At 44.9% G+C, this 27753-nt stretch overlaps 2 protein-coding genes across 4 annotated transcripts; both read right to left on the reverse strand.

Moving 5' to 3' along the window:
• Window positions 1–500: 500 nt before the first annotated feature.
• Window positions 501–3884, reverse strand: TMOD4 (tropomodulin 4). The gene is made up of 9 exons (XM_020912597.2): window positions 3762–3884; window positions 3400–3556; window positions 2971–3087; window positions 2457–2546; window positions 2145–2275; window positions 1940–2047; window positions 1407–1550; window positions 1013–1157; window positions 501–612 (listed from the first exon to the last, which is right to left on the reverse strand). The coding sequence occupies exons 1-9, from the start codon at window positions 3882–3884 to the stop codon at window positions 590–592; spliced, it is 1038 nt and encodes a 345-aa protein (XP_020768256.1). The 3' UTR covers window positions 501–589.
• Window positions 3838–17317, reverse strand: VPS72 (vacuolar protein sorting 72 homolog). 3 transcript variants are annotated; one of them, XM_070467317.1, is made up of 7 exons: window positions 17115–17317; window positions 13339–13491; window positions 13046–13160; window positions 12482–12658; window positions 6596–6740; window positions 4923–4951; window positions 3838–3926 (listed from the first exon to the last, which is right to left on the reverse strand). In XM_070467317.1, exons 1-7 carry the CDS (start codon window positions 17229–17231, stop codon window positions 3838–3840), a joined length of 825 nt encoding a protein of 274 aa, XP_070323418.1. In that variant the 5' UTR covers window positions 17232–17317. The 3 variants fall into 3 exon arrangements, with proteins under 3 accessions (XP_070323418.1, XP_070323417.1, XP_020768241.1); XM_070467316.1 differs by having other exon boundaries at window positions 3842–3926; window positions 4895–4951; XM_020912582.2 differs by lacking the exons at window positions 3838–3926; window positions 4923–4951 and adding an exon at window positions 5673–6255.
• Between the last annotated feature and the right edge of the window lie 10436 nt (window positions 17318–27753).

Raw genomic sequence — 27753 nt, forward strand, 5'->3', positions numbered from 1 at the left:
GATTTCAGATCTGTTCATTCTCAGCCCAGCCAATTCTTCTCTGCAAGGTACACAGCTCCCCACACTTCTAACCCCTCCCCCACCTTCTCCAAAAGTCATGCCAAGCGTCAGCTGCATGCAGCCTGGTGCCCTATTAATAAGTCTGTCAGAAGGAGATTTTTGCCCTTCATGTTTTCTGCTTTCTTCTCCACCTCCACTCAAAGTCCTTGCCTCCTTCCAATACATGAGGGTTGTGGGTAGGCACTGGTCGGCGGGGAGGGGTTGGACATGTCTGGAAACAGAGCCAGGGCTTGCCACCCTGTGAAAGTAGAAGAGACTAAAGGCCCTGGCAGGGTTGTGGGGAACACCAAGGCAGGGAGCTCCCCCCACCTCCTCCTGGTAACTTGAACCTCCCTGCCTGCTGATCCCCAGAGTATAAATAATCCCCTGATGAATTGGCAGTAACCCTTGGGGGTTAGCGCCAAGATTTCCACTTCAAAGCCCAAGGAAGGAGGCAGGCAGAGTGGTCAGTAGGGCCTTTATTTACAGGAAAGGGGGGACAGAGGAGGATTTAAGCTCCGAACCCTAGTTGGTAAAGGCAAAGGTAGTGTTATCTCTTCTTTTGCTGGCGACCTGTAAAGGAAGAAGAGTAAGCACAAGTCATTATCCCATCTCTTGTCCCTGCAAAGGTGTCCTTCTCCTTTCTGGTTTCTTGGCCAGACTCATAAAGAGGTAATGTCTTAGGTCACCAAACATGCTCCTCCCCCACCATGTTAAATAAGAAACAACAGGGCAAATAAAAACACATGGTCCCAAATGGCTATGACTAACTTCCCTTTTGCCTCTCTACTGGTATACTTGGGCAGAGGAGTTTTTCTGTCTACTTTCAGGTCACCTGTGGTATTTGAACTTCTGTGAATGTCACTTTGGCAGCATCCTGGGCTGCCAGTCACTAAGTTAGCTTTCAGGGGCATCCACCAGCTTCTGCAGCTACTTGCCTTCTCCCCCACGCACCATGTCTGCAGCTACTCACGCAGTTCGTTGTTCCGGGTCATGGCCTGAGCGGCCCGAGCGCGTGGCCCCTGCTGTGTAAAGTGGTAGCCAAAGCGGACAATGGAGGGACACTGTTCGAGCACGGTGGCCATCTCCATCTCCACCGCATCACCAGGCCACTGGCGCTGGGGGAGGGCGAGATGGAAGCCGTCAGCACCCCTCATCTGGACTGTTCACCGTCTCAGACCACCAACCCTTTGGGAGGTTAAAGAGGCTCGTTCTCCAGAATGAGTGATGGGAGGTGCTGCCTTGGCTCCCCTCATAAAAAGGGAGAGTTCAAACAAGATCAGGTGAGATCCCGCCTGTGGCTGCCCCAGGGAAGAGGGTCAGTGAGTATTAGCTGACTGCAAAGATTAGGGAAAGGGAAGACTGACCTGGTTGTCTACTCGGAGCTCCGTGAGTGTGGCGTTCTCCCGAACTGCCTTCAGCACAGCCATAAGCCCTGTGCTGCTAATGAAGTTGGATTCGATGTTCAGGCTCTGGAGGCTACGATTCTCACGCAACATGTCAGCCACCGCCTGGGTAGTAGGGACTTGGATTAGGGTTAGGGTACAGTTTCACAGATGACTGAGGAGAGAAAGAACAGGAGCGAGAGGGAGACAGCTCTTTGAGAAGAGTCCTTGAGCTGTGTGTGGGACTCCAGGGAGGCAGAGGGAGGGTAGGTAGTAGGGAAAGCAGTGGGGTGACGTTGCAGTGGAGTTGGGGGTGGTTGAGAGGGTTTGGTGCTTTAGGAAGACAATCAGGATTTCACAGCTGTGAGTCAAAGGACTGAGGGGAGGAGTCTCTAGCAGGTCTCCCCTAAGAGTGTCGATGGGAATATCACCCCCAGCACAAGCCTTTCCGACCGCCCTGCCAGGGATGCATGTCAAGGTGCAGGGAGAAGGGGAGGGACGCCAACTAGCCTTACATTGGCAATGGGGTCACCACTCCTTGTGGCCACCAGGCTGAAGCTCCGGACATGGGTATTTGTCTTCATGGCCTCACACAGCTCAGTCAGCATGGGTATGGGGATGTCCTATCAAAGGGAAATAGGAGAGGGTGGGCCAGGGGACTCATATGACAGCAGGGTTAGGCCGGTGTTAGTGCTTAGAGGATGGGGTCAGATATCACACCTGGATATTATTGAGGTTCACCTCCTCTACCTCCTTGTCATTGCTTCGAACACTCTTCAGTATCTCCTCGATGTTGGTGGGGTTTGGGGGCTCATCTGGCACTGGCTTGTACTTGTCAGGCTGCACCACACCTGGTGGGTGAGGGTAGGAGGGAGACCCCGACATGTCCCCCCAGTCTCCTCCCCATTCATTCTCTTATCACTTATGCATTATGTCCCCTCCCTAACTGCCTCGTTTCACCCTTTGCTACCTCTGCTCAGACGTTGGGACACCTGCCAGGGGCCCTGGGCGCCATGCTCCCAACACACTCACTGCTAATGCCTTCGGTGTTGCAGATTTCTCCACTGCAGATCGCATCATAGTACTGCTTGTTGCTCATCAGTGTGTACATGCCCAGAATTGCTGGAGAGAGTAGGCAGAGGGGGGCACAGGGAATGAGAAAAACGGGCTTGTTCTAGCCCCCCCCCCCCCCATTCTGAATCTTTTCCAAAGAGGTTTCCACTTTTGGTCCTGGGGTCCCTTCCATTAAGCTATGTAAGGCGGTGGTTTTTAAAACACTGAGACAGGGCTAAGGGAAGGTCCCTAAGGAGCCTCTACAGGGGGAGGGGGTCTGTCAGACCCTCCTGTTTTCAGCCAAAATAGTTCAGCTTTATAATCCCTGTAAAATCGCCCTTGAGATGTTAATTTTGAGTGAATACATATATAGATAAAAATTAAAAAGCACTACCTGAGGCTTTCTCAAAACATCCACATCCCACTAGTCCCATGCCATGTTCACGACCCCCTGCCCCAGATCTTCCCAACTCAACTGCCCACAGCTGCCCACCTGCAATGTCACACATCTCAGCATCTGTGGCGTGGGCCAGCGCCTCCTCCAGCTCAGGCTCCAGAGTGACCTGCTCCTCCACTGGAATTTCTCTTTTGGGCTGGATGTAGGGTTTCCCTGATGGGGAGATGAGGATGTTCAGGTCAAGGTCATTTCTCCTAAGATCCTGGCCTCCAGCTTCCTTTCCTTCTCCAGGAGGTAGAATGCTGGGTCACTAGGAGCCACTGTAAAGCCTGAGTCATCTACAAGCTCAGGATTCCTGGGTCCCCTTGATCACTTCTAAGAGCTGAAGAGTACAAGTTGGCATGCAGGTGTAGGCAGCTGATTTCCTGGCAGTTAGAAGTGGGCAAGTGAGAAGAAAGCTGGAATGGGGACATGTGAGAGACCACCACCGGGTTCTAGGAGGCATGGATGTTAGCGATCTCATACCCTTCTTCTCGCCTGTGAAGGGCACCAAGTCATCACGCTCTTTGACCTCTAGCGCCTGCTGTTCCAGGTACTGCAAGAGGGCCTCGCGGTCCAGCGGCCCCGTTGGGCTCTTCTTTGTCTGGTCACGTTGTCTTAGTCCAGCCGGCAGGAGCATGTTCTTAGGGATGAGTTTTGGAGAGCAAGTCAGGGTCCCCCGTCTGGCTTGGGGCACCTTCAGGTCTCCCTAAAGCATCTCCAGACACCGTTCCCTTGACCTTCTTGGGACTCTAAGCCCTGTAGATCATCCTGGTCTCAGTCCCCCAGGGCCCCACACCCTTCCTACTGCCTAGGGATTGCCCAATCCCCTGTGCTGGAGCCCCTACCTCGGGGTCCATCTCCTGTAGCTCGCAGTCCAGCTGTTCCAGCTCCTCAGGGCTCAGGGTCTTTAGGATCTCATCTTCATCTATGTCTCTGTATTTTTCCAGTTCCTTTTGATACGATGACATGGTGGCCCCCACCCCCTCCCCACTGTGTGGTACTCACGGAGCCTGGGTTATAGGGAGAAAGTGGTTGGACAATGGCAAGATGTACACAGACAGTACGGAAACAGACAAGCCAGTGGGGCAGAACAATAAATAAGCTGGTTGCCTTGGAGGATAGAGATCTAGCTGGGCATGGGAAAATGGGGGAAGGTTGGGTTGTTTAGTTAGAACTGGAGCCTCCTTCCCACTTCCACAGCTTCCAGCCACTCTGGATGGGGATCCCAGGCATGCAGGGTGAACCTGTCTCCCCATTGTATCAGAAACCCTGGCAGTACCCCTCCCCTTAACCTCGCCTGTCGGTGCCTCTTGCCCTAGTTCAGCTGCCAGGAGCCCTGCCATCACAGCTGGCCCCAAGCCCAATTCCTATTGCAAGGAAGGGGGCAGGCAGAGAGCTTCAGGGAAATTCCGCCTCTCTTCCCCCTAATCCAGTAATCCAGTTTTTCCTAAACTGGTGTAAGAAACCAAGGAGGATTTGGGGGGAAACAGACAGTGCTCTTACTCCACCCTCATCTCCTTTTACTGTGGGGGATCAAGAGCTCATTATGCTTGCTAAAATTCTAAATCCTGAGGGAAAGCGAGGGCACCTGGGAGACATTCAGGTTGGGGGAAGGGTGGTACAGCCTTAGGAGAAGGTACTGATTTGTCCCTGGCTTTGGACGGGAAGGTGACACCAGTCTAATGGGTGGGAACTGCCTTCTATATGGGATAAAGTTTCTCTAAAAACAGTGAGAGGATTAAACTTGCATGATCTTTTAAGCCACACATACACACCATGCTGAATATGAAAGATTCAGAAAATGTGAGAGATACTTACATTGACTGTAAACTACAGTTAAGGGAGAGGACAGACAGCGACAGAAACACTGAGTGACAGAGACACAGACACACTCCACATCACTCCCAGTAGGAGCCACTCTTCTCCTCCCGTCTCCCACCAGGCTCTGATCCACAAGCCCCCTGCCTTCCCCACCTACCAGTCCTGGGGGCCACCTCCCTTCTCACCTCCCCTGCTCTTGGTTGGTCTGTCTGTTCTGCTGGAGCACCGTCCGGGCAGCAGGAGGAGCCGGTGCCGGGGGAGAGGGTGGGGGAACAGTGAGCTCAGCATTTTATTATTTTAGCTCTGGCCAGGTGGGGGGTAGTGGGAGATCACATATACACAGCCCCCATACCCTGCCCAGCCCTGAGAGCCTCTAGTGGCCGCTAACAGCCATGGCACCTCCTCCCCTTCCTACAAGCCTGAGTCCCAGAAACTGGAGTTCTACGAATCACAGTTCCTATTAATGCTTACTGGGTTGGCCTAAAAGTCTGTTTGGGTTTTTCCATGATATCGTACAGAAAACCTGAACAAAATTTTTGGCTAACCCAATATTTAGTGCCTGCTATATTCAAAGCAGTGACTATAAGGAGATACAGAGGTTAAGTGTAAGGATTTTGTTTTGGTGTCTAATTTTAAGGTGTTTATAAACTGTTAGAGGAGTGCATATTTTACAATTTAAAAAGGGCCACTCTGGAAGTTCCCTGGTGGTCCAGTGGTTAGGACTAGGCGCTTTTACTGCTGAGGGCCAAGGGTTGATCCTTGGTTGGGGAACTAAGATCCCACAAGCCATATGGTGTGGCCAAAAAAGGAAAGGAAAAAAAAAATCCTTGAAAAATAAAGAATAAAAAGAATGACTCATAATAAAAGCTATTAAACAAATATAAAACTCATTCACAAATGCTTCTTGCTCCCAACCCTAGATTGGACACCAGACAAAAGGGATCTTTCTATTTTATTAGATTAAAAAACACAAACCAGTAGGAACTAGGGGGAAAGATGGGGAAAGAAATACAGAGAAGAGCTGGGCAAAGATCAGTGATGACAAAGGGAGAAGCAGGGCTTCTTAAGAGCCCCAACTTAAGGTTCTTAAATTAGGGCAGGAAAGAGGTTTCTAAGGACCAGACATCCCTTCATTTGATGACAATTTTCTGGCGCAAGGCTCGGGGCCCAGAGCCAGGGAGGGTCTCAGGAGGTGGTGGGCCAGGGCCTAGGGCTGAGGCGGTGGGCGGCAGTCCATGGGCAGTGATGTACTTCTTGTAGGCCTCACGGATGATCTTGAAGGCTCGCGCAGTGGCGTAGGGTATGTCTGTAACAGGGTCCCGATATAGGGCTGGCCGATGGGTCACTGGGCAGACCTCCCGAACAGGGATTTTTGGGGGTCGCCCTTGAGGAAACCATTCCTCAAATGTGGCATCATCACTAAAAGTGATGAAGGTACGTGAGCAGCGAGCAGGAGGGATGACGGGTCCAGTCCCAGCACGGGGAGTCAATGCAGAAGCCATGGGAGCAGGATCAAGACTGAGGGAAAAGACAGAGAAAAACACAAAGAGCTGAGCGGTGAAGACAACAGATAAAGACAGAGATCAGAGAACTGAAGAAAGAGGAGGCGGCAGTGGATGGGAACAGTCCGAGAGAATGTATGAAGTGACAGACAGGACAAACACAGCAGGGCTGGATGGAAAAAACAGGAGAAGGGAGAGACTGTAAGAAAAATCGGAGCTGATGGGAAGAGGATCTGAAAGATACCGAAGTGTTAAGAGAGCTCTGTGAGGAGAGCAAGTGAAATGGGGCTGAGGGAACACAAGCTGAATACAGAAGAGAGAAATTACACTCTCTTCCCCGAGATTCACTCACTCACCCTTCTACATCGACATTCTCTTCTTTCGGGCCTGGCTCCCCAACCACTGGCACAGTCACTGAATGGTAGGTGATTATGGGCCCAGGGCACTTCCGCTTCTTGTGGACCTGCTTCTTTTTGTCAGCCTCGAGCCGCTCATATGTCTCTGCAGGAAGGAACGAGCGGATAGTCAGTTCCCCACTTCCCAAACCCCAGTCCTGTCCTATAGTCTCTTAATTATCCTCCTGGCTGTCTAGACACTGCTCACCCAAGCCAATTAGGAAAGTCCTCTAAAGCCCTCAAGCATCTCCCCTTTCATAAGCTTTCATAAGCTTGACATACACCCTGCTCATCATTTCTCAGGTTCACTTGATTCCTCACCAGCTCAGAACGGTAGGACTTCAGAGCTGAAAGGGATCCTTTGTCGAGGAGCCTGCTCATTTCCTCTAACCTCTTGTTACTGTTCTGTCAACTTGCTCCTACCTATCCAAGGGAGCACACTGTCTCTTTAGGATTCCCCAGTGATTAGAATTCTTTCCTACTTTTAAAAAATACTTTATTTATTTACTGAGTTGTTTGTTTTTGGCTGTGCTGGATCTTCGCTGACGCATGGACTTTTCTCGAGCGATGGGCGTCACACCGTGGCGGCTTCTGCTGCTGTGGGCGCCGGCTCGAGGCGCATGGGCTCAGCAGTTGGCTCCTGGGCGCTGGAGCGCAGGCTCAGTCGTTGTGGTGCACAGGCTGAGCTGCTCTGCAGCATTTAGGGTCTTCCCGGACCAGGGATCGAACCCACGTCTCCTGCATTGGCAGGCGGATTCTTTACCAGTGAGCCACCAGGGAAACCACCTTCTTTCCCACTGTGAGCTGAAATATACTTCCTGTTGACAATTTCACCTTTTAAGGCCAAAAGGAACACAAAGCTAACCTGTCTTCCACTTGACAGGCCTTTAAATAGGTGAAGTTAGTGCTCACCTCTCTTCAGGCAGATCACAGTACCCCTTCTACTGAACCATTCCTCATACAACATGGTTCTCAGTCACTCCCTCCTTTGCCACCTGTGCCAAAAACATGCTTCTGTTCCTGTATTTACCATGATCTATGGCAGAGGCTGCAAGATAGCAGCCCCCTTGTATGTCCTGCTTGATTTACATAGTGTTTGAAAGAAAAATCTGAATTAGTTGCTGACATTTAAAAGTCAGGAAATTACATTCAAATACAGAGGTTTCTGGTCCCTTTTGAAAAACTAGGAAGAAAATCTGGCAACTTTGTATCTGCATTCTCACAGTGAGCTGAGCTGAGTAACTGTTTCTTCTTTCAGGCCCTTTTCTCTAGTTCACTAGTCACCCTGTCTGGACCAGGTGACACTGCTCTGTGGCAGTTCATTGTTGGTATACACATCTCTTAAGGGCAGTGACTATGACACATATTACCTATACATCATGAGGGTCATGCAGCATTCCACTTACAGGAATTCAATAAAGATTTGTTAATGTATACACAGATCAAAATATTCCTGGTTCCTCTGTTCCCCCTTAAATGTGGGTACTCTGAACACAATTCTCTAGTGCAGGGGTCCCCAACCTCTGGGCTGAGGACTGGTACCTTCTGTCCAATCAGCAGCAACATTAGATTAGAAATAAAGTGCACAATAAATGTAATGTGTTCGAATCATCCTGAAACCATCCACCTCACCCTGGGTTTGTGGAAAAATTATCTCCCACAAAATTGATCTTTGATGCCAAAAAGGTTGGGGACCATTGCTCTAGATAAAGTATGACCAGAAGAGTCCTCTGGATACCTACTCCCCTGACCCCCCCACCCCCACCCAGTGATTTAATGTCTTTTACACTTGAATTCTGGACGGTAATACTGCTTTCTTTCCCTCGAGCCAACCTTTTAACTCTTCTCTCAACACTTTCCTGTACCCTCTGTAACCCCTGCTCTATAATCGGCCAACTCATCTATTTCGTCAAGTTTCTCACTCAGCACGCCTTCCAAAACTTGCCTTACAGGAAACCTGTCATCCACAGAGGTCACTGCTCCCTGCAACCCTCTGGGGGAGGCAGCTCATTCTCCCACACCCCGGGCAGGACGTGCCCGTGTTCTGTGGAGCCTCACGCTTCAGCTCTCTGCTCCATTATGCTATATACCTCTGTTCTTCTTCTAGTTCTTCAGTCCTTCGAGTACCTGAAACTCTCTGCATTCTATCACTCCTTCCAGCCTTCCTTTTCTCATCAGTCATTCTCTTATCAATCTAAACTCATTCACCCAGACCTGGATTGATGCGCAGTACTGGAGAAAAGTTACACAACAGGTAGAATGAAACTGCGCAAAATTCATATTCCCAAACTTCAAAAGATCTACCAACACCAGCAGATGATCCTATCTCCACAATTTCAAACAGTCTTCACTCTCAAGCTTCCAAGTCTATCCCCAACAACTGAAAAATGACAGTGCCTAAAAAATATCAGATGAGACCTATTATACTGTCCTGCTCTGGATTTACAACCCTACAGCTCTGAGCCACCCTTACTTCCTTCCTCTTAACTTAGACCAACTCTTCCACCTGTGCCCTAGCTCCCACCCTGACTCCCACTTCTCCAAAACACTACACTATTAATGATCCTTTCTTTTCTGTCTTAAAATTCTTTCTGTTACATCTCACCAAAAATATGTACTCTCCAATCTTTGAATAAAATAGAACAAGGACAAACCCTGTCTTGACCCCAGACCCCTCACTGTTCCTCTCCTACCCTTCATGGCCAAATTTTAAAGGTTTGGCTTTAAAACTTCCCAGTGTCTTGCTCCCCAAAAAGTGCTCCCTAAGGTCATTTCTGACCCCTATGTCACCAAAACCAATGGGCACTTCTCAGTTCTCTTCACTGGCATCTCAGCAAGATTGAGCAGCTACTCCCCCAAAACATTCTTTCCTTAGAGTTCTTAACAAATTTTCCTGGCATTTCCCACTCTCTGGCCTTCCCTCAGATCCTTTTCTAAGTTCCTCCTCTTGTAGGAGACCATTACTTTTTAGTGTCTGCAGGACCTTCTTGAGCTTCTGCCTACCTTTCTCCCTCTATGTTTTCTCCCTGGGTGATCTCATCCACTCCAGTGTCAATTACCATCCATATTCAAAAACTTCCAAATTTGTATTTCTAGCCCAGATATCTTGTCCAAGATCCAGATTTGTATGTTTATCTGATTTCTCAGCACTGCATGAACTGCTCACAGACAACCCAAATCCAACATCTTCAAAAATGAACTTATAATTTTTTTTTCCTGCCAAACATGCCCCTCCAGGATCTCCTATGTCAGAAGCCTGGGAATCACTCTCTTTACAGTGCCCTGAAACCATCAATGTAGTCAAAGGATGCAGATTATAATTATAGTGACATCAAGTGACCTCATTATTTGTGATATTTCTCAGTCATTTACATGTTTTAAGAGATAACCACTGTTTTAAAGCATGGCACTGCCATTATACAAATAAAGGGTATATTTCCCATTTTAAAGTCAATATAATAATAATTTTTTAAAAAAAGTCACAACAGCTGGACTTCCCTGTTGGTCCAGTGGTTAGGAATCTGCCTGCCAGTGCTATTTACAATAACTAGGACACAGAAGTAACCTAGATGTCTAACAACAGATGAACGGATAAAGAAGCTGTGGTACATATATACAATGCAATATTACTCAGCCATAAAAAGGAACTAGTTTGAGTCAGTGCTAATGAGATGAGTGAACCTAGAGCCTATTACACAGAGTGAAGTATGTCAGAAAGAGAAAGATAAATACAGTATATTAACGCATGCATATGGAATCTAGAAAGTAGTACTGATGAACCTATTTTCAGGGCAGCAAGAGAGATGCAGACATAGAGAACAGACGTATGGACATGGGGGTGGTAAGAAGGAGAGGGTGGGATGAATGGAGAAAGTAGCACGGAAACATATACACTACCACTACCATATGTAAAATAGATAACCAGTGGGAATTTGCTGTACGATTCAGGGGACTCAAACTGGGGCTCTGTGACAACCTAGAAGGGTGGGATGGGGTGGGAGGGAGACTCAAGAGGAAGGGGACATATGTTTACCTATGGCTGATCCATGTTGATGTATGACAGAAACCAATATAATACTGTAACTATCGTTCAATCAAAAACAAAGAATCTGCTCTGTCGAGGCTGAGGACACTAGTTTGATCCCAGTCCAAGAAGATGCCACACGCCGTGGAGCGACTAAGCCCATGCACCACAGACAGTGAGCCCTCATGCCTGAGAGCCTGTGTCCACACGAGAAGCCGCCCTGCGACAATGAGGAACCTGCTCACAGCAGTGAGACAGCCTGAGGGCAGGATGAAGACCCAGCACAGCCAAACAGAAATATTTTTAAAAAGTCACGACAATACGCCCTGAAAATGTTGAAAATTAATTAAATCTTCTGTGGTCTTTTGGAGTGAAAGTGAAAGTCACTCAGTCATGTCCAACTCTTTGTGACCCCATGGACTATACAGCCCATGGAATTCTCCAGGCCAGAATACTGGAGTGGGTAGCCTTTCCCTTCTCCAGGGCATCTTCCCAAACAAGGTATCGAACCCAAGTCTCCCACATTGCAGTTGGATTCTTTACCAGCTGAGCCACCAGGAAAGCCCAAGAATACTGGAGTGAGTGGGTAGCCTATCCCTTCTCCAGCAGATATTCCCAACACAGAATCAAACCCAGGTTTCCTGCACTGCAGGCAGATTCTTTACCAACTGAGCTATCAGGGAAGCCCCAAAGATGTGCTTCCCTGACCAGGAATAGAACCCGGGCTGAGGCAGTGAGACCACCAAGTCCTAACCACTAGACCACTAAGGGAACTTTCTGGAGTGAAGGTATCTACATTTCAAAACTACTGATACCATTAAATTAAAATGAGTTAAGTGAAAGTAAAGTCACTCAGTCGTGTCCGACTCTTTTTGACCCCATGGACTGTAGCCTACCAGGCTCCTCCATCCATGGGATTTTCCAGGCAAGTATACTGGAGTGGGTTGCCATTTCCTTCTCCAGGAGATCTTCCGGACCCAGGGATTGAACCCGGGTCTCCTGCATTATAGGCATACACATAACCATCTGAGCCACCAAGGAAGTCCTAAGGAAACCAAGGATACCACTGAACTAAAATGAGTTGGGTCCCAGACATTCTGGGTAAACAATCTTCCACACCACAGCAAAACTGTATTTGGGTTATGCACATTCAATTATATGTGCTTGGTCAAAAAAAGATTCAGAGAGAGAAATAGCAAATCAAATATTGTAGGAGATTTCACCTGTTATTTCACTCAATGCACGTATGCTCCAGAGTGAGCACGTAATGGGAGGTGTGAAATCTGCTGTTCCCTCATTCATTTCTCATGATCTGAGAATTCTCACCATCCTTTAAAGAAATGTACAGTATGTTCCTATATAGGACTGTGTGCCCAGTAGCACATAAACTGAAGAGATTTTATAGAATTTTTACCTTAAACCAATGTATCTCATGAATGGACTGATTCTACTGAATTTCTAATTTTCATGATCATTAAAGTAGCGTTATCATCTCATTGCATTTTGTGAACAAGGAAAGAAAGATGCAAACAGGTTGTAAGTAATTTGCCTGCAGTCTTATAGCAAGTGAACAGTGGAGCTAAAATCTGAACTCATTTCCATACAATTCTTATTTTATACCAAAGTACTTCAATATAAGTTGTTCTTCAGGGCCCTCATTACTGCCTACTTCCTTGCTCCTAATCACTTTCTTTCCCCATATCTTTCTTCTGATTTCTCTTGTCCCAAATCTCCACCTGTCCAATTCTTTGGGGCCTCTAGATCTAACTTTTTCTCATGCTTCTCAGTCCCTCTACCCATTGTTCTCAAAACCAAAGACTGACCCAGTGAACGTAAGTTGAGCTCCTCTGTGATCTTGGCCTCCCTGAGCAGCTCTTCCTGGGTCAGTGGCCGCTCACAGTGGGGCCCCTTCCGTCGCCGTGACTGGCCCTGCCTCTCCTGTACCCGAAGGAATGTCTGTCGTGTGTGCTCAGCTGTAGACTGACGCATGGACTTCCGACCTGGGAAGGAAATCATAGAGGAAGAAATCTTTGAACTCATGTCTACCTTCTCTGAATTTAATTTTAAAGCTTTTTATTTGGAAATCATTTTAAACTTACAAAAAAGTTGAGAATAGTACAAAGAACACCCATGAATCCTTTGCCAAATCATCTGTTAACATTTTGCCCTATTTGCAATCTGTGTGTGCGTATTTTCTGAATAATCTGAGTTAAGTTATGCAAATCAACATCATGGCTCTCTTCCCTAAATACTCAGTGTATATTTCCTAATAAGAATTATTCCTACATGCTCATAGTAAAGTTACCAACTTCAGTAAACTTAACACTAATACAGTATTTTATCATAATACTCCAATTTTGTCTATTGACCCAAACAGCCCCACTCACTGTCAGTGCCATCATCCTGTAGTTCTAATGGAAGCAGTGCCTTCTCTTCTCGGGTCTTCTGAGAGCTACCAGCTGGGGTGCTGACCTTTCGAGGCCTCAAGCTCTTGAGAGGCTCCTGGAGACAGAGTGAAATCAGATACCAGGGAAGAGAAGATATTGGAGAAAGACAATGAAGACCTTAGGAAGAGAAAACCAGCACAGCAGGAAGTGGGATCTGTGTGGGGCATAATGGGACCTGATGAAAGGGAGAATACAAATTAAGGAGGTCCAAGAAAACCAGGCCTCCCCTGCACCTTATATGCTTTGGTGACTACTCGGCGCTTCCTCCTTGGCTCTTCTGCTTCTCCATCACTGGATGGTTCATCCCCTTCATCGATGTCAAAGTCAGAGTCCACCTCATCCTCTGTGTCTGACTGGTCCCCTTGATACTCATCATCTCCTGATTCCTGAGGACATAGGGAGATGCGGTTCTCACTGGCATCAGTTATTAATGCCCCTCCAGGAGGAACAGAATCCCTTTGCCTATTGATAAGGGCTGCCCCACTCTCCTTCCCAGCCTAGCCTTTCATTTGCCTCAGGCAAGAAGGGCTGATGGTCTTTGGCTCCAGCACCACCCCTTCCAACGTTGACTGACTGCGCTTTACCTGTAGCACACTGTGTTAACTGCTGGGGTACAAAAGGATATGGTTTCTCCATCTTTAGGGTCTCACAGTCAAGCAAAGGAAAAGACATCATTATGAATGGAAGCTTTAATACAGGGCAAAACATAAACTACCAAATGGCAATAAAATGTTATAGGTGATCAGAGGAAGGCACACCTGCTATGGACTGATGGCCTGGAGAAGTCTAAATGTTAGACTTTATTCCTTTAGACCAAGGGTTGGCAAACTTTCTGCAAAGGACCAGATTAAAACAGATAGTGGGTCAGATTCAGCCAGCAGGTTGTAGTTTACTAAATTCTGCTTCAGACTTTAAAGAATAAAGAGAACTTGAGCCATGGTTTAAAATACTGCTAGTATTTAGACAGCCAAGAGGGAAGAGGGAATCATAGGCAGAGCAAATGACAGGAACAAAGGTGCAGAAGCAAGAATGTGTACAGCATGTTTATGGAATAAGGATTTAGACCTAAGCAAAGCAGGTTTGTCTCTGGCAAGAAGTCTTCCCAGCTGACTGCCTTTGGCTCCATCACAGACTCCTTCCAACATTAACTGAATGCCGTATAGGGCTACAAGATTTGAAAAGAAGGTTGCATTCAATCTATGTGCTCAGTTGTGTCCAACTCTTTGTGACCCCATGGACTGAAGCTGGCCAGTTTCCTCTGCCCATGGAATTTTCCAGGCAAGAATACTGAAGTGGGTTGCCATTTCCTTCTCCAGGGATTTGATCCACAGAGAAATGTAAATGTCATGACTTAATGACATTTAACTTTTAAACTTATCATCTTAACTGGCAGGACAGTGGTTCTCAATCTTCTCCCTCTTCTTACTTGGTCCAGCACTGATAATCACCATTGAAGTAAGCTAAAGTTACTGAGAAATCTGTCTCATGCCTCAGGTGAGTTGGGACAGAAAAAGAATTGGGTCCTACCACCATGTATGAGCTTCCCTGGTTGCTCAGATGGTAGAGTCCACCTGCAATGCGGGAGACCTGTGTTCGATCCCTGGGTTGGGACGATCCCTTGGAGAAGGGAGTGGCTACCCACTCCAGAATTCTGGCCTGGAGAATTCCATAAACAGAGGAGCCTGGCAGGCTGTATAATGCATGCAGTTGCAAAGAGTCAGACACAACTGAGCAACTTTCATTTCACACCATGTATAATGGGAAGACACTGAAGATTTGGGGAGGAGAAAAAAAACTACATACAAGGAGTGTTTCAGAAAGTTCTGGAGGTGGTGGGATGGACTGGAGTAGAAAACATGTAGTGGTGCCTAAGCCTGAGTTTGGGCTAAAACAGCAGCCACACAGGAAAAGAAAGAGAGAAAAAAAATGCTTGGGAGGAGGGGAGTTAATTGGGCGGGGCAGCACCTCAAACATGGGCCTTTCTCTTCAATCACTGATGAGACTGATGGGCTAATCTTGGTACAGCGGTGTCAAAGCAAGCAAATAACACAGCTGACAAGGCAGCCAGTATTCAATCTTGTACCGGTGACCATCATTTCCTCCCAACTAATGTTTGTGAAAAACAGCCTGAGAATACATTAATCCCCTCAGCCCTGACCTGGTATTAAATCATATCACCAGAGGGTAGTAGTTCAACTACACATTAGCTTAGTGCCCAACTAAAACGCTTTCACTAAGTTACGGATTTACTATCCTTCTTTTGGCTTTTATCCCGGGTCATTAAGAGACATGACTAGTTAAGAGAATGCTTTTACATCATCTACCAAACCCCTGTTAACTTTATTTATAAGGATGTAATTCTCCTTAGGACTTAATGCTGAATAAGTATATCTCTCGTAAAGAACTTAAATGCTTCTTTCTTACAAAAAAAGAAATTCAGGATTTGGCTGCCGGGAAACTCATAGCTAAATTTAATATCAACTGTTATTACCACTGTAGCAGAGGCTCCTGGTATAACTACTTCTCATCTGTCTATTTTTACCATTCCTACTTTTTGTTTATATCATAAGCCTTCTTAAATCCTTTTTGGAAGCATGAAGGGTACATATTAAATAACGACTCGTAAAATGACAGGAATAGGAAAATGGCCTTTGGAGGAGAGATGAGAAGGTTCTATTTTAAACTAATTGGTTATGGCTGTGTTAAGTAATGATTCCTAGTCAGTCACCAAGTCCTGTGGATTCTTATTCCTTGGTTTCTCTTGACTCCTCCTATTCATGTATCTCTACTTTCACTGCCTCCTTCTACCATTTTCCTCATTATAGAGTGATCTTTCCAAAGTACAAATCTGACCATGAAATAATCTTCTCAGCCCTCTGAATGAAGAATAAAACTTAACATGGCTCACAAAATCCTACAAGAATGGGCCCTACTCCTTCCATTATTCTCCTTCCTGGTTTGGAGTATGACAGTAGCTGTGCAGGTCCCAGAGCAGGATGTCAGTGCCTTTACATATTCTGCCCCACCCTCTTCCAGAACTAACCTCCCTTCTCTCCCTGCTTCCAGTCCTACTGCTCTCCATCCAGCCAAGGCTCACTTTTCAAACTGTCCTCAGCTTAAACATCACGTTTCCCAGGGATGCCCATCCCAAACAACTTTGTCTCCCAAGTGTTACCATAGCACCCTATGCTTAACACTTTTCTCCTTATCACACTATATTTTAACTGACTGTTAACTCAGCTAGGTCCTCCACTGGAGTCTGGAAAACGTAAGGGTAAGGTGGTGTTTTTAATACTCTGTTTCCACAGCGCTTATCACAGTGCTTGGCTTGCCTTAGGCACTTAACACATTTAAAGAATGGACAGATTCAATACAAATTTAACAAGTGTCAACTCAATCCAGTTATTGGACTAGGCACTCAGATGTACACTGTTGAACAAAACAGACCATCTCTAACCTTACAGAATTTACAGTCTATTGGAAGGAACAAACAAACAAAATGTATCTAACTACAAATTGAAATATATTCTATGAAGGACATACATGGGGTCACTTTTTAGGTCAAGAAACAGTTATTTAAGAAAACATTTACAACGACATTTGAAAGCTGAAAAAAGGAGTTGGCTAAGTCCCTCTTTTTTTCTGAGCGATTCTTTTCTACAGTTCAGGTGAATAACCAGGCCGTAGGCCAACGAATATACACCGCGTGACTAGGATGTGCCTGGCGTGTGCTAGACGTCAGAAGCGCTGAGAGATGCAGTTAAGGAAATACACAGTAGTTTTCAGCCATAGTCTGGGGTCCTTCGGACAACTCCATTCCTGACCCCTCCAACACCGTTCAGGGCTCCCCCTGCTAGGACTCCAGTTTATCCCCTCATCTCGCCCACCCCATCTCCAGTACCAACTACCAGGACTCCTCTCCCCCGCCCCCTTCTTTGTCCGAGGTTTCACTCTCCGTCAGGACTCCTTTTAGATTTATTCCCTCCCTCTTCCTGGGCCCGGCTCTTGCCTCAGTGAAACCCCCATAAGTCGTCTGGTAGAACTCATCTTCCTCCTCTGCTTCCAGAAGCCCAGAGAGCCGGTTCCCCGCGGTCTTCCGGGGGGCGCGGCCCCCAGCCAAACTCATAACGCCTAAGGAAACTGCGCTGCCAACACCAAGCCCCTCACCCAGCGCCGTTCTCTGTGCTCGGCGCTCGATAACACTACCTGCGGGCGGGCGGCGGAAGCCGTCGTCTACAGACAGAAGTAGCAGAGCGTCGAGAAGTTCCCAGTACAGCCACCTCAGTTCAGTTCATTCAGTTCAGTTCCTAAGTCGTGTCCGACTCTTTGCGACCCCACGCCAGGCTTCCCTGTCTATCACCAACTCCCGGAGCTTACTCAAACTCAGTTCCATTGAGTCGATTATGCCATCCAACCATCTCATCCTCTGTCGTCCCCTTCTCTTGCCTTCAATCTTTCCCAGCATCGGGGTCTTTTCAAATGAGTCAGCTCTTCACATCAGGTGCCCAAGGTATTCGAGTTTCAGCTTCAACATCAGTCCTTCCAATGAATATTCAGGATTGATTTCCTTTAGGATAGACTGGTTGGATCTCCTTTCAGTCCAAGGGACTCTCAAGAGTCTTCTCCAACACCACAGTTCAAAAGCATCAATTCTTCCGCTCAGCTTTCTTTATAGTTCAACTCTCACATCCATACATGACTACAGGAAAAACCATAGCTTTGACTAGACGGAGCTTTGTTGGCAAAGTAATGTCTCTGCTTTTTAATATGCTGTCTAGGTTGGTCATAACTTTTCTTCCAAGGAGCAAGCTCTTTTAATTTCAAGGCCTTCTCAACTCTTCAGCCCCGCCCACTCCTGCGTTGAGGCCACCCCAGGCTCCCCGCCCCAGTACGCAAGTTTATCCCGGCTGTGGAATGATACCACACTGTGACACCAGGAGCCTTTTACCCTACGGACAGAATTTGGGAATCAATAAATTTTCATTTAGAAGAAGTCAGTTTCCCTCTGCTCCAGTATGTTTTTCATTCCGTTGTCAATAGAAACCTTTCTGTTAATGTTCAATCGCTAAGTCGTGTCAGACTCTTCGACCCTATGGCCTGCAGCACTCCAGGCTTCCCTGTCCTTCACTATCTCCCGGAGTTTGCTCAGATTCATGTCCACTGAGTGGGTGATGCTATCTAACCATCTCATCCTCCTTCCGCCGCTCCCTTCTCCTCCTGCTCTCAATCTTTCCCAGTATCAGGGTCTTTTCCAATCAGTTCGCTTTTTGCATCAGGTGGCCAAAGTAATGGAGCTTCAGTGATTTTGGATCCCAAGAAAATAAAGTCTGTCACTGCTTCTCTAACAGAGCAGGATGAGCACAGCCCTTAGCAGGTAGCATTGCTGTGTCTCATTACTCTGCACCGTTACTAGGCAACAGGTCCTGCTCAGCTATTGGTCAACGCTGCAGTGGGTCCTGCCCACTGGTAAATGTCAACAGGGGACCACTGGGGAAATGATTCAGTCAACAATCCATGGGGTGGTGGTTATCAGGTGGAGAGTGAGGTAAAAGGCAGATGCAGGCCTTCTCCTGGAGGCCCTCCAGTTTACCCAGCCTTGGGCCAGCAGGTGAGCTGGAGGGCCCAGGGAGCAGACTAGGGAGCCTAGGGACTACGTCCTGCAGGGCTCCAGAGCCCTCACTAAGGCCCTCCACTAGCTGGGGCCAAGACTTTGAGAAGCAGTGAACCTCTTCCCATCCCTGTCTCTGTGACCCACTAGCAGTGACCATCTGTATGAGTCACAGTTTGTGAGACCTGGTCTCCCCATTTGGATGGCCTGAGGAGACTGAGGGCCAGTTGGGTTGGATGCCTGGCTCCCTCAGGGATGACAGCTGGGTAGGGTATGGGAACTTGGCCTTGAAGGAGCTGCCAAGTGAGATCTGCCTCCTCTTAGCCAGGACTGGGACCTTGGAGGGTAAAAGTTGTGCCTTGGGACTTTGCCCTTTCTGGTCAAGACAGAGAATAATATTCATCTGGTAGAGATTTTCAGGAACATTATTACCTGACCATGACCTGACCTCGAGAACAAAGGATCTGACGCCTGGAAGTCTATAACAACTAACCACACCCATCCCTCACCTTTTGCTTTGAAAGGGACTTGCTGACAGCCTTCAGTAATTTTGGGGTTCTAGGATATGAGCCACCCATCTTCTTGTATGAATCTATAATAAACCTTTCTCTCTTCCAAACTCTTATGTTTAGTATTTATGAGCCTCACTGTGCATCGGACTCATGGACTTGCGATTTCGGTAACACTTCCACTTTTCCCTCTTCTACTTGCCATGAAGTGATGGGACTGGATGCTGTGATTTTTGTTTTTTGTTGAGCTTTAAGCCAGATTTTTATGCTTGCCTTTCACCCTCAGCAAGAGGCTCTTTAGTTTCTCTTCAGTTTCTGTCATTTAGCGTAGTATTATCTGCATATCTGAGGTTGCTGATATTTCTCCCGGCAGTCTTGATTCCAGCTTGTGATTCATCCAGCCTGGCATTTTGCATGATGTACACTGCATATAAGTTAAATAGGCAAGGTAACAATACACGGCCTTGATGTACTCCTTCCCCAGTTTTGAACCAGTCTGTTGTTCCATGTCCAGTTCTAACTGTTGTTTCTTAACCTGCATACAGATTTCTCAGGAAACAGATAAGGTGGTCTGGTATTTCCATCTCTTTAAGAATTTTCCACAATTTGTTGTGATCCACACAAAGGCTTTAGTGTAGTCAGTGAAGCAGAAGTAGATGTTTTTCTGGAATTTCCTTGCTTTCTCTATGATCCAATGAATGTTAGCAATTTGATCTCTGGTTCCTCTGCCTTTTCTAAACCCAGCTTATATATCTGTAAGTTCTTGGTTCATACTGTTGAAGCCTAATTTTAAGGATTTTGGCCATGCTTTACTAGTATGTGAAATGAATGCAATTGCACGGAAGTTTGAAAATTTTTTGGCATTGCCCTTCTTTGGGATTGGAATGAAAACTGACCTTTTCCAGTCCTGTGGCCACTGCTGAGTTTTTCAAGTTTGCTGACATAGTGAGTGCAGCACTTTCACAGCATTATATTTTAGGATTTGAAATAGCTCAATTGGAATTCCATCAACTCCACTAGCTTTGTTCATAGTAATGCTTCCTGCTGCTGCTGCTAAGTCACTTCAGTTGTGTCCGACTCCGTGTGACCCCATAGATAGCAGCCCACCAGGCTCCCCCGTCCCTGGGATTCTGCAGGCAAGAATACTGGAGTGGGTTGCCATTTCCTTCTCCAAAGACCTTTCCTGTATAATTCAGAAAAGATTATATTTGTACAAGCCCAGATAAGGAGGCCCAGTGCAAAGTTTAAAGAGAGCCTGCAACATACATTTACTCTAAATATTCCAGCAGTTAGATAACAGAAGCAAAATGGCTATTTTTGGTAATTACTATCTATCATAAGTAGAAATGTAGATTAAACACAAGATTTTTAGTTCCAGCTTTTATTTTTTGTTTAGTTTGGGGCGTTTTTTTCCCCCCATTTCCACTAGATATCAAATCTTCTCGTGTAATCCACATAATACTAATAAACTCTAAATTTTTGTTTCCTCAAGATAGTTCTTCTGTATATTCTTGTCACCTCTTCCTAATCTCTTCTGCCTTTGTTAGGTCCTTACCGTTTCTGTCCTTTATTTCCCCTCCCCCCCACCTAGGTCTTCCCAATGCACCAGCCCCGAGCACTTGTCTCATGCATCCAACCTGGGCTGGCGATCTGTTTCACACTTGATAATATACATATTTCAATGCTATTCTCTGAGATCATCTCACCCTCGCCTTCTCCCACAGAGTCCAAAAGTCTGTTCTATACATCTGTGTCTCTTTTTCTGTCCTGCATATAGGGTTACTGTTACCATCTTTTTATTTTTTATTTTTTTGTTACCATCTTTTTAAATTCCATATATATGCGTTAGTATACTGTAGCGGAGTCTATCTTTCTGGCCTACTTCACTCTGTATAATGGACTCCAGTTTCATCCATCTCATTAGAACTGATTCAAATGTATTCTTTTTAATGGCTGAGTAATATTCCATTGTGTATATGTACCACAGTTTTCTTTCTTTCTTTTTTTTTTAAATTTTTAAAAATTTATTCTTATTAGTTAGAGGCTAATTACTTTACAATATTGTAGTGGTTTTTGCCATACATTGACATGAATCAGCCATGGATTTACATGTGTTCCCCATCCTGAACTCCCCTCCCACCTCCCTCCCCATCCCATCCCTCTGGGTCATCCCAGTGCAGCAGCCCTGAGCACTTATCTCATGCATCCAACCTGGACTGGCGATCTGTTTCACACTTGATAATATACATGTTTCGATGCTGTTCTCTCAGATCATCCCACCCTCGCCTTCTCCCATAGAGTCCAAAAGTCTGTTCTATACATCTGTGTCTCTTTTGCTGTCTTGCATATAGGGTTATCATTACCATCTTTCTAAATTCCATATATATGCATTAGTATACTGTAGTGGTGTCTATCTTTCTGGCTTACTTCACTCTGTATAATGGGCTCCAGTTTCATCCATCTCATTAGAACTGATTCAAATGAATTCTTTTTAATGGCTGAGTAATATTCCATGGTGTATATGTACCACAGTTTTCTTATCCATTCGTCTGCTGATGGGCATCTAGGTTGCTTCCATGTCCTGGCTATTATAAACAGTGCTGCGATGAACATTGGGGTGCACGTGTCTCTTTCAGTTCTGGTTTCCTTGGTGTGTATGCCCAGCAGTGGGATTGCTGGGTCATATGGCAGTTCTATTTCCAGATTTTTCAGGAATCTCCACACTGTTTTCCATAGTGGCTGTACTAGTTTGCATTCCCACCAACAGTGTAAGAGGGTTCCCTTTTCTCCACACCCTCTCTAGCATTTATTGCTTGTAGACTTTTGGATAGCAGCCATTCTGACTGATGTGTAATGGTACCTCATTGTGGTTTTGATTTGCATTTCTCTGATAATGAGTGATGTTGAGCATCTTTTCATGTGTTTGTTAGCCATCTGTATGCCTTCTTTGGAGAAACGTCTGTTTAGATCTTTGGCCCATTTTTTGATTGGGTCATTTATTTTTCTGGAATTGAGCTGCAGGAGTTGCTTGTATATTTTTGAAATTAATCCTTTGTCTGTTTTTTCGTTTGCTATTATTTTCTCCCATTCTGAAGCCTGCCTTTTCACCTTGCTTATAGTTTCCTTTGTTGTGCAAAAGTTTTTAAGTATAATTAGGTCCCATTTGTTTATTTTTGCTTTTATTTCCAATATTCTGGGAGGTGGGCCATAGAGGATCTTGCTGTGATTTATATTGGAGAGTGTTTTGCCTATGTTCTCCTCTAGGAGTTTTGTAGTTTCTGGTCTTACATTTAGATCTTTCACAAATTTTGAGTTTATTTTTGTGTATGGTGTTCAAAAGTGTTCTAGTTTCATTCTTTTACAAGTGGTTGACCAGTTTTCCCAGCACCACTTGTTAAAGAAGTTGTCTATTTTCCATTGTATATCCTTGCCTCCTTTGTCAAAGATAAGGTGTCCATAGGTACGTGGATTTTATCTCTGGGCTTCCTATTTTGTTCCACTGATCTATATTTCTGTCTTTGTGCCAGTACCATACTGTCTTGATGACTGTGGCTTTGTAGTAGAGCCTGAAGTCAGGCAGGTGATTCCTCCAGTTCCATTCTTCTTTCTCAAGATTGCTTTGGCTATTCGAGGTTTTTTGTATTTCCATACAAATTGTGAAGTTATTTGCTCTAGTTCTATGAAGGATACTGTTGGTAGCTTGATAGGGATTGCATTGAATCTATAGATTGCTTTGGGTAGTATACTCATTTTCACAATATTGATTCTTCTAATCCATGAACATGGCATATTTCTCCATCTATTTGTGTCCTCTTTGATTTCTTTCATCAGTTTTTTATAGTTTTCTATGTATAGGTCTTTCATTTCTTTAGGTAGATATATTACTAAGTATTTTATTCTTTTTGTTGCAATGGTGAATGGTATTGTTTCCTTAATTTCTCTTTCTGTTTTCTCATTGTTAGTGTATAGGAATGCAAGGGATTTCTGTGTGTTGATTTTATATCCTGCAACTTTACTATATTCGTTGATTAGCTCTAGTAATTTTCTGGTAGAGTCTTTAGGGTTTTCTATGTAGAGGATCATGTCATCTGCAAACAGCGAGAGTTTTACTTCTTCTTTTCCTATCTGGATTCCTTTTATTTCTTTTTCTTCTCTGATTGCTGTGGCCAACACTTCCAAAACTATGTTGAATAGTAGTGGTGAGAGTGGGCACCCTTGTCTTGTTCCTGATTTTAGGGGAAATGCTTTCAATTTTTCACCATTGAGGATAATGTTTGCTGTCAGTTTGTCATATATAGCTTTTATTATGTTGAGGCATGTTCCTTCTGTTCCTGCTTTCTGGAGAGTTTTTATCATAAATGGATGTTGAATTTTGGCAAAGGCTTTTTCTGCATCTATTGAGATAATCATATGGTTTTTATCTTTCAATTTGTTAATGTACCACAGCTTTCTTATCCATTCATCTGCTGGTGGGTATTTAGGTTGCTTCCATGTCCTGGCTATTATAAACAGTGCTGTGATGAACATTGGGGTACACGTGTCTCTTTCAGATCTGGTTTCCTCAGTGTGTATGCCCAGGAGTGGGATTGCTTGTTTCTGTCCTTTATTGTGCCCAAACTTATATGAAATGTTCCCCTGATATCTCCAATTTTCTTGAAGAGGTCTGTAGTCTTTGCCATTCTATTGTTATCCTCTATTTCTTTGCATTGATCATTTAAGGCCTTCTTATCTGTCCTTGATATTCTCTGGAATTCTGCATTTAGTTGGGTATATCTTTACTCTTTTCCCTTGCTTTTTGCTTCTCTTCTTTTTTCAGCTATTTGTAAAGCCTCCTCAGACAAGCATTTTGCCTTCTTGCATTTCTTTTTCTTTAGGATGATTTTGGTCACTGCCTCCTGTACAGTGTTGGGGCAATTGGTTATCACATTTGGCTGTTAACCAAAGGGTTGGTGGTTTGAGCCCACCGAGGGATGACTGTCCTTAAGGCCTTTTTAAGAAACATTTCTCAAAACCCAGATTTTGTCACTCTTCTACACAAAACTGTTGACTCCTTGTCAACTACAGGATGAAGCCCAAAATCCTTGTGGCCGAATAGTAGTGTGATTAGGAGCACAGCTTTAGAGACTGCCAGATGTGAACTTGCATTTGAGCTTAAATTCTAGCCCTATGACTTTGGACAAGTTACTTTACATCGCAGAAGTTTAGTTTTCTTATCTGTAAAGTGGGACTGATAGGTATTAACCTAAGTATTAATCTACCCTTTAAGGTGGTTGAGAAGATTAAGAAATGTAATCCTCATAATCTGCTTAGCACAGTATTTAGGAAGCACATAGATGTTTAGTAGGTAATTATTAACAAAGTCATATCCTTCATAATTTAGACTCTCCCTGCTTTTCATGGCCTCAACTCCTGCCACATCATCTTATTCTAGCATCATTCCCCTGACACCAATTTTCTGTAGTGCCTCTATGCTTTTCTTCTCCTTAAAAATCTCTTTCTTGTCTATCTAGCAAAATTCCAATTCTATAATACAGTGACATCTTCCCACATACCCTTTCTCTCTTCCCAAAGTTCCTAGAACCATTGAGATCATGGCTCCTAGAACCTCGGGAATAGTTCCAATCTCAAATAGTTTCTGGTGTTATCAAGAATGTATTGGGACTTCCCTGGTGGTCTGGTCGCTAAGGTTCTGTGTTCCCAATACAGGGGGCCCTGCATTCAATCCCTGGTCAGGGAACTAGATCCCACATGCTGCAACTAAGACCCAGCACAACTAAATAAAATTAAAAAAAAAAAAAGAATGTATCGAAATAATCCCACTTGCATTGACATGGATGGCCCTAGAGATTGTCATACAAAGTGAACTATGTCAGAAAGAGAAAGACAAAGACAAATACTGTATCTTGTTTATATGTGGACTCTAGAAAAATCATATACAGATGAACTTATTTGCAAAGCAGAAATTGAGTCAAAGATGTAGAAAACAAACTTACAGTTACCATAAGGGTAAGGAGGATGTGTGATGAATTGGGAGACTGGGACTGACACAGATACACTACTATACACAAAATGGGGCTTCCCAGGTGGCATAAGTAGTAAAGAGCCCACCTGCTTGATGCAGGAAATGTGAGATTTGGATCCTTTGGTTGGGAAGATTGCCTGGAGGAGGGCATGGCAACTCACTCCAGTATTGTTGCTTGGAGAATCCCATGGACAGAGGAGCCTGGCAAACTACAGGCCATGGAGCCGCAAAGAGTCAGACATGACTGAAGCGACTTAGCATGCATACATAAAATAGGTAACTAATGAGAACCTACTGTATAGCACAGGGAACTCTACTCAATGCTCTTTGATGACCTAAATGAGGAAGAAATCTAAAAAAGGTTGATGTATGTATAACTGATTCATTTTGCTGTACAGCAGAATTAACACACCATTGTAAAGCAACTATACTCCAATAAAAATCAGTTAAAAAAAAAGAATGCATCAACTTCTCTTCCCCATTTTTATTCTGAAAATATGGTTTTCAAAACACAGCATTTGTTCATACTTTATGATGGCACCTATTATGTTTTATTTTAATGATTTCTGTGTCTGTCTTTCTCATTAGTCTGTGATCTTTTTGCAGGCAGAGACTTTATCATCTGTGTATGCCAGAAATTCCCAGTGTTGAGGACATAGCTAATTCAATGAATTAATTAATTAATGACTAATTGAGTGAATAAGGTATCATTGTCTTATTTTGCCTCTGTGTTGACCTAACCACTCCATTTTGACCTGAGGTACTGTTCTAAGGCATGAATGTCACATTACTAAGGCTGTGTGTGTCTTTGTGTCTGTGTATACACTCTGTCCTTCAAGTTTGTATGTGGGGCCCTATTTTGAGATCACCAGATTGTGCCCCTCTTTACAAAGTATATATTGGTAAACTCCCTTTTCCATTTCCTTGGGGGCACCAGGCCAAGTGTCCTGCTTTGCTCCTCTTTCCACACCCTGCCACGTCACTTGAGTACTGCTATGCCAGGAATGTTACTGGGGAAGAGTGGCTCTATGACTCAGAGGCCAGCCCAGGGATTAAGCGGTAGTGGAGGGAAAGACAAGATTTGGGGGGGGGAATATGAAAAACACTGTTGGCTTTATGCCTGGTGGCTCAGATGGTAAAGAATCTGCCTGCTATGCAGGAGACCTGAGTTCTATCCCTGGGTTGGGAAAATTCCCTGGAGAAGGAAATGGCAACCCACTCCAATATTCTTGCCTGGAGAATCCCATGGGGAGAGGAGTCTGGCAGGTTACAGTCCATGAGGTTGCAAAGAGTCAGACATGACTGAGTGACTAAGCACACACGTAGAAAACACTGTTAACTCCACTTTTTGAATTTTGCCTTCATCCATTCATAAATTCAGTAGACATGTATTGGGCACCGACTCTATGCGAGGCACTATTCTAGATGCTTGAGATATAAAAATGTATAAGATGTAATCTGCCCTGAAATGTTCACAGTCTTTGAGGGAGAACAAGTAAACAGACTGACATAATACAAGATGACATAATAGTGGCTATTTTTAGGTACATAAAGGAGAAACAAAGACCCCCAAGAAACTACAATACAGGGTTCTCTTGCTTCAGGAAGGTTGAAATTTACTTCATAGATCAAATTCAAGGGAGGTGATCCCTCTGTTGACCTATGCCTTGGTGAGTCAGGGTAAGAGGCAATCCAAGCATTTGAAGTTTGTCTACTTTCACTACCAAAAAGATGAATAACCCAGCAGGTGGCAGCAGGGAAACAATTATTTTAGATCTTGATGAGGGAGGAGTAGAAGGCAGAGGTAAATGCTTGGGATTATGTTCTGGACATTGAGGTACTAGGTTCCCTTTTAAAGACCCAGAAGACATTCGGATAGAGAATAACTAGGCCCATGTTGGGGGCTGCAATACCCAGGATTTTAAACCCATTTATCTTCATTTATTCATTCCACAAAATAATTATTGAGCCCTTACTACGTACAGAGTTACATCATGGGAGGAGCTGGAGATACAAGAATGAAACAGTCCTTACTCTCTGGCTGTTTAGTCTGTCCAGAGATAGGTCTTCATATTCCCCATCAAGGTTCATAATCTCCAAAATCTCCATAATTGTTAAAACTGAGCGGGGTTAGTACGAAGATTAGACTAGAAAAGGGAATTTCTCTGAGTCTCAGTGACGTTTGGAGCATAAGTAACAGGGAGGCTAAGGGCTCGGATCACAGGAAGACTGCTGTTATGTTTCTGATAGTCTTCCGTGGCGTTTTAGACAGGTCTTCATCCTATTATTTATCAAATATTTACTCAGATCCATCATTGTGCCTAGCATTGCGCTTGAGGTAAAACGTAGATGTTTCGAACGCCATTCAAAGGAAGGCAAGACACGTACGCTTGTTAAATAATAAACAAGGCAGTAAAGTCGGAATAATACTTGGTGGCATGTGATGTTTTGTGATACTTAACTGTTTAACCTCTTTGACTAGACACCAGCGCTTCAGTCGGGAGGTCTT

This window comes from Odocoileus virginianus, chromosome 5 (assembly GCF_023699985.2).
Source record: "Odocoileus virginianus isolate 20LAN1187 ecotype Illinois chromosome 5, Ovbor_1.2, whole genome shotgun sequence".
Lineage (NCBI taxonomy): Eukaryota > Metazoa > Chordata > Mammalia > Artiodactyla > Cervidae > Odocoileus > Odocoileus virginianus.